The sequence below is a fragment of the Rhodofomes roseus genome (assembly GCF_022264815.1).
Source record: "Rhodofomes roseus strain CIRM-BRFM 1785 chromosome Unknown C8Q71scaffold_6, whole genome shotgun sequence".
In the NCBI taxonomy this organism is placed as follows: domain Eukaryota; kingdom Fungi; phylum Basidiomycota; class Agaricomycetes; order Polyporales; family Fomitopsidaceae; genus Rhodofomes; species Rhodofomes roseus.
In genome coordinates, this window is record NW_025952962.1 from 1,771,089 (window position 1) to 1,778,201 (window position 7,113).

General features: G+C 47.1%; 1 protein-coding gene across 1 annotated transcript; it reads left to right on the forward strand.

Moving 5' to 3' along the window:
* Positions 1–4,307: 4,307 nt before the first annotated feature.
* On the forward strand, positions 4,308–6,672 carry C8Q71DRAFT_722457 (uncharacterized protein; the record flags this gene model as incomplete). Its single annotated transcript, XM_047921528.1, has 9 exons — positions 4,308–4,459; positions 4,568–4,818; positions 4,872–4,889; positions 4,939–5,135; positions 5,185–5,325; positions 5,378–5,694; positions 5,943–6,051; positions 6,193–6,559; positions 6,614–6,672. The coding sequence occupies 9 exons, from the start codon at positions 4,308–4,310 to the stop codon at positions 6,670–6,672; spliced, it is 1,611 nt and encodes a 536-aa protein (XP_047781329.1).
* Positions 6,673–7,113: the final 441 nt, after the last annotated feature.

A 7,113-nucleotide genomic window follows, 5' to 3' on the forward strand; every position in this document is an offset into this window, starting at 1 on the left:
TAGACTCGGCAAGAGTGACCGAACTAAAGCCAATCGGTTCAGTCTAAAGAACAATGAGTATACGGGGTACTCGACCGAGGGCATTGGAAAGGCTATTGTTCTCTTGTAGAATATTCTAGTACATTTTGAATGTATTTAAACACTGTGGTAGTGACCAGACAAATAACACTCTCTTGAACTTCAATCCATCGGTGTGAGCCACTCGATTGTCCATAGCCCCGCGCTGGACATACTAAGGTCAATCGTACTTATAGCCGTGCGCTAAGTCGATCTACCTTGACCCCTTCAATAGTATAGCCTTGCGCTACTCTGAAGGGTTCGGTAAGAGTAAGCTTCACCGATCTACGGTTAGAGTCGGGTTTGTGCTTAGTGGCATCCTCAACTATTGTTGTAACGCTCTATTCACTATAGTCGTAACCGACTTACTTCGATCAACCAAGTTTCTTAGCTTCACTAAGAACGTAGGCATTACTGTGCCACTCCAAACTTAGTGCTTGAACTTGTTGAGCAAAATCGATTCTCGATCGACTAATCCTCATAAGTCGATCACTCAAATCGTTGTGTTAATCCTCTTCACTATGAGATAATCCTCAATTAATTTCTTAACTAAGGCGACTACGATTACGTAACTACCGACGGTTGTTACTAAGTAAGTACTTGGTAAGTTAGCAATCCCAGTCCATAACAGACATGCATAGTGAGTTGACACTCGACGACATGCACAAGTCAACACTTGGCAATGTGCACAGCACAATGCTCAGCAACCTGTGTGGTGGCATGATGCCTGGCAATGTGCATGGGACAACCAACAATGTGCATGACGTGTTGACACTCAGCAACATGCATCGTGCAATGCTCAGTAGCCCACATGGCCTCACCTTCAACAACCCACATAACCTCACCTTCAATGGCCCACATGGCCTCACCTTTGATGACCCATACAACCTTGTCTTTGATGACCTGCATGGTCCTACCCTTGACTCAGTCAACATGTCCAATGATGGACATGATTTGATCCTTGGCAGCAATACTAACTACTATACTTCATCTCTCACTGGTGCTCTCAGCTTTTCTAGTGGCTTGGGATAAATAATCCACATTGTGCAGGGGTTGTTGTTGTTGTTGTTGGTTCCCTTTATTGTCACTGAGGGCAAAGCCCTATGTAGACATGATATGTATGTAGTGCAGTCCATAGTTTGTTGATCTAATCAGCTGTGTATGCTTGCATGTCAGGGGACATTGAGATTATGCTCAAACATCAGGGGACACCAAGATGGGGGGTAGTACAGTATACAGTAATAATACCTATGTTTGGGGTACAGTGTGTCTTGTCACAGCAATCATACATAGACAATCAGTTCTGTTCATCACTCAGTGAGCTTGCCGTACATGGCTGCAAAGCAACCCGTGGCGTGGATGTAGCAGAATAGTGAGCCCATCACCTTCAGTTCAGTCAAGAGGGTGCAGGGGTTGGTAGAGTTGTATGTGAAGTGCTGCTGGTAACATATGAACAATAGAACACTGGAATGTAACCATGGATACCTATGTGCTGCTTGTTGTTGTCTGTACTTGTACTTTTTCACTTGCTCTGGCAATCAAGTCATTCTAGGAACTAGTGCATTGCATGGGTATGACTAACCCATGGGGGTCATTGGTATGGGTATGCATGGGTATGGGTGTGGGTAGCCAAAATCTGACCCACATACCCATGCAACCCATGGGCCCCTGTTGTGATGGGTGGGCAATACTATGCCTGCCCTAGTAGATAAGATTATGAACCATATAGTGTAGATAAGATTAGATTGTCTGTACTTAGCCATCTGCCTTCCTAATTGGGAAGTAATCTATTCTTACACCTGAACCACCACATTGTCTGTGTGTGAACCCTGCACCATCTGAGTACATTCAGGACTCCTCTTGGCTTGTGCTCCTCGCCATGCCTAGGACCCATCCTAGACAAGGCTCCTTGCCTGCATCCAGGACTCTCCCTCGACACGGCTCCTCACCCTCATCTGGGACACGCTCTTGGCATGGCTCCTCGTCCAACCTAGGACACACCCATCCACATGCAAGGCTCCTTACCCTGCAATGACACTAGCAGGAGCTCCTCGCCTCGCTCATGACCTCATGAAGCTATGACACCTTCCCAGTCATGCTGCAACCACCAAACATCAGGTTCACAGGCAGCCCAGCCCCCTGATCTAGGGTTCCAGGCCCACAAACTCTTACACCTGTAGTCATAATCAAATAGTCAGTATTAGGGTCTGTCACATTTTCACATCCTCCAAGATGACCCTGAGGCTTGTATCTCAGTACTTTGCAATAGCTGTTTCATAAAATTGACTGGACATTCCCTTTTGTTACAATAAAAGATACATTACTGTTATCATGTCAAGTTGACAAGGACATTCCTGTGTGCATAGTGGGTGATGTATGTGCTATTGTGGTGCAATCAGATTGGGAGGAAGCTGACCTATGCTTTTAAACTTATAATGACAGCTCCTGTAGTGTGATCTCAAAATCCTTTGTCAGCCGTCTATTGCAGGGTCCTGACTGAACAGAATTTGGTATAAGCAATGTGGCAAGGTGGAGACAAAACCTGTAGTATCAGCATTACTTACCCACTTAAGTAGCATACATGCCTCATTTTTTTTTTTGATAAACCCTAATCTTAATCAGTCTTTATCAGAATGATCACAATCACACTCAGATGACAAACTATGCAAAAGTATGGCTATGATGATGGCTAGTAAATGATGCTGTTATGAACCCTGCTGATTTATGTGACAGTCATTGTTGTTGAAGATGGCACAATGTTGAATTTTGCCTGTGATTCAATCTGGGTGTTGTTTAGCCTGAGGGTTGGTTCTTCTGCTACATGTTGATCTCTGAGAACAAGTGAAATCCAGTCTGCAAAGTGACCATGGATATAAACATTGTCAAAGGAAATTCATATGAGGTAGGCCAATGGATGTATATCTCTTCCTCAGCCAAGCACAGCTGAGCCTGCAAGCCCCCCATAATCATGTGTTCTCATGTGACCTGATGTCCATGGATCCCTGATATTCATTACCTGGTGCAATCTGCAAGGTTCATTGATGTGTACAGCCTTTTGTCTTGTTCCCCAGATTTCTCCTGGTGTGCCCCCTACATTTACTGTTGTACACTTGGTTGGACAGTCCTGTTGTGATTGATTATGCATATCAGTGAAGTTAATATGGCCAGTACAACACTGCCAAGGCTTAGATGTTTGCCAGTCATGAATCATCATCCAAAATCACAAGTACCATTGACTGCATGTAGATATACCCATGACGGTACCCATACCCATGGGTACCCACAATACCCATGCAAAACTCATACCCATGGCATGGGTATGCAACTCATGTGGGTAAGGGTATTGTTATGGACTGGGATTGCTAACTTACCGAGTACTTACTTAGTAACAACCGTCGGTAGTTACGTAATTGTAGTCGCCTTAGTTAAGAAATGAATTGAGGATTATCTCGTTGTGAAGAGGATTAACACAACGATTTGAGTGATCGACTTATGAGGTTTAGTCGATCGAGAATCGATTTCGCTCAACAAGTTCACGCACTAAGTCCGGAGTGGCACAGTAGTGCCTACGTTCTTAATGAAGCTAAGAAACTTGGTTGAGCAAAGTAAGTCGGTTACGACTTTAGTGAATAGAGCGTTACAACAATAGTTGAGGATGCCACTAAACACGAACCCGACTCTAACCGTAGATCGATGAAGCTTACTCTTACCGAACCCTTCAGAGTAGCGCGAGGCTATACTAATGAAGGGGTCAAGGTAGATCGACTTAGCGCACGGCTATAAGTACGATCGACCTTAGTATGTCCAGCGCGGAGCTATGGACGATCGAGTGGCTCACACCGATAGATTGAAGTTCAAGAGAGTGTTATTTGTCTGGTCACTACCACAGTGTTTAAATACATTCCAAACGTACTAGAATATTCTACAAGAGAACAATAGCCTTTCCAATGTCCTCGGTCGAGTACCCCGTATACTCATTGTTCTTAGACCGAACCGATCGGCTTTAGTTCGGTTGCCCTTGCCGAGTCTAGACAAGTCGATCCCTCGCCCGAGCGATCTCCGGGATCAGCTGATACTGACTCTAAAGGGTAAGTAAGGACTTGTACCGGAAAGGAAGGTCTTCGCCGTAAGTCACGTGTCAGCGCTTAACCACTTTGACAGGCTTTCGCGACTTAGGCAATCCCTTTGACGTTAGGCCTACCTAACATACCCCCCCTTGCCTAGGATCGCGAACTAGCTTAATCCTTACTATGGTCGGCCCTGTGACTTACGATGGCTTTGTTGACTATATGCGATCGGTCGGCAAGGCAAAACACAAAAGGGTCGATCGAGTTCTTTTCCATGATCCTCCACCCGACTACTGGACTGGTGCTCGACTATATCGACTTCAGGAAACGGTTCGGTACGTCATCCTCGGACCATGGGACTGGCGCGCAATAGAACGAATCTTGATGATCCATATTTTTGTAAGTCGATCATTAGACCTCCTCGATCATTGAACTGATCGAAGTAAGACCGATGACTGGCTGGACTCACTAAATTGGGACGAGCATCCTCTTCCTTCTATCCTGGAGGATGTTTGGGATTACCAATGGCACGACGATCCCGAAGATGGCCTTGGCTGGACTAGATCGCTCCAGAGCTATATGGCTCGACACGGTCATCCGGTTGACCAATGGGATGTCCCGATCCGCGAAGGCGATCCGATCTCCGTGGTTCAAATAGACGCCGCGGCGCGGTCATTCGTTCACCAATGGATCGGTGAGTCCTTGAACTCTCCTTGTCTTCGACTTCCTCTGGCTGACCTCCTTTAGCTGGGTCTCGCCTCTTCAGTGAGTCTCAGTTGAGGGCCTCCCCGAATTACTGACGACTTGCTTCTAGCCGAGGATCAAGATACGACCGGTTCCTTTACTCCAAGTCGAGCCATGTCTCCCGTCTCCTCCAGATCGAATAGTCCTGAGCCTTCAGAGATGGACTTCAAATCTCTGACCAAGCTGGGAATCGAAGAAGCGGCTCTTCTTCCTCCAAACGGAGTCGATCCCGACTCCAATCCCGAGTTCTTAGGTGACGGAACTTTGGTGAGTACTCAAAGATTGACCGCTTATTCCTACTGACCGTGACAATCAGTATAAGGCCGAACTTCGCTGCGCAAAATGCCTTAAGAGCCGAGGAAAAACCACAATCCCGTGCTTCGTCCGGGATGGACTGACTGCATGTGCCGAATGCAACCGCAAAAGAGTCGGTTGCAGCTTCGTTAAGGACCACCCGGTAAGGACTTCATTTTCTGACTTGACTGATTCTAACTCTTCTTGTTGACTAGACTGCTAGTCGATCGAGGACTAGAAAGAATCTACCCAGAAGAATCTCTCCTGAGATCGGCTTGCCCGGGGACGAAGAGTTCGAGGAATGGAGTGGGCTGGAAGAGGAACGATCCGTCCAAGTCGATCGATCTTCCTCCGAGGAGATTGATGAAGACGTCAGAATGACTGACGAAGAATCGGACAAGATCGAGGACAGTGAAGACAGCGAAGGGGAAGGGAAGACGAAGAAGAAAAGGAGGAGGAGGATGAAGAGGTCGAGGAGGAGGAGGACGAGGTTAAGGTTGAGAGACAGCAAAAGAACACTTAAGCATGCAAAGTGAGACAAGAAGCCTGCCCTTGAGCAAATTATGAGTCTACACAAGGTCTGCAAGGCAACAGATAGTGCCAAGAAGAAATGAGGCCAGTCTGAGAGCCCAGGGATGCACAGGGGCTGGGCTAACAGGGGGAGCATTGCAGATTTCTCTAAGTCCAGAAGATAGTCATATAGGTTATTGTAGAAGGAACCAAGCAAGGGACCTATGGTGTCTCACAAGTTGTGCTGGGATGTGGGAAATTAGTTTGCAGGTCAGGGGTTCAATTCTGGGAATGGCAGATTATTTGGGCGACATTTTGCATCTGGGATGCCTGTTATGACATAGCCCAACACAGCCGAATCATGAGAGAAGTCCCCCGAGTAGATGATGAAGAATCCTTCATGACTTGGACGAGTGTTTACTTTGGTTACTTATGGAATCTAAGTAAGACATTTAAGCGTCGATAAGGTAAGTAGTCGATCGACTCTCCTTAGTTCTGGTTAACTTCTTGTTTGTTCCAGGAACCCCCTCGCAAGCGGCTCAGGACTTCTCCTGAGGTTGAGCTGCCCAGCCCTCTGATCGGTCCTTCTCCTTTGACGGGCTTGTCCCACCTCGGTCCTCCCTCGACTGAAGCGTCAAGCTTCCCTTCGCCTCTCTCTTCGGCTCTTCGACCGGTCGAAGCTGGACCCGGGCCTTCCTCTGCAACCACTCACATGCAACGGGTGATTGAGTCTCAAGGCCGCACTCTGAACGATCAAGCCGGTTTAATCACCGCTCTTCAATTGGAGCTTGATCAACAGCGATCAGCGTATACGGCGCTCCAGGCTCAAGTAACGTCCTTGGAAGCGCAGAATCAATCGCTCCAGTATCAACTCGGTCGTACTCAGGGTAAGATTGAACACCTTTCTTTTGGACCATACTGAATGACTGAATCTTGAATAGCTTCGAGTTCTTCAACCGGCAAGGGAGTTAGCGGTAAGGGGAAAGATCGTGCCTTCTGATCGGTCTAGAAGTCTCTTTTAGAATAATCGTAGATAGTTGCTTTCCTCGTTTTGTATGCTGTTATCGCTGTCGTTGTAGTCTTGAATGAATCATGCTTGTCTGAGTCATTGAGCGATGTATAAGCGAGAAAATTGCAACCATCTGACTGTATTCATACACGGAGATCGATCATCACCCCCGAACTACCCCCCCTAAGACTTTAAGACCGTAATCCTTCAGTCTACATCGCATGATCTTCTTCAACCATCAACTCGTCAAAGTCTTCATCTTCCTCGACCGGGTCAGTCATGACTCCAACCTCAGCAAACTCGACTTCCTCCTCGATCGTCTCGAGTCGATCGATCGGAGCAACCGAGCGTCCTAGCATGTCTTGCTTGAAGGTGCTGAGTTCGACCTCGGTCGGCTCCGCAATGCGTCTAGCCGACTGGCGGGGATCGACC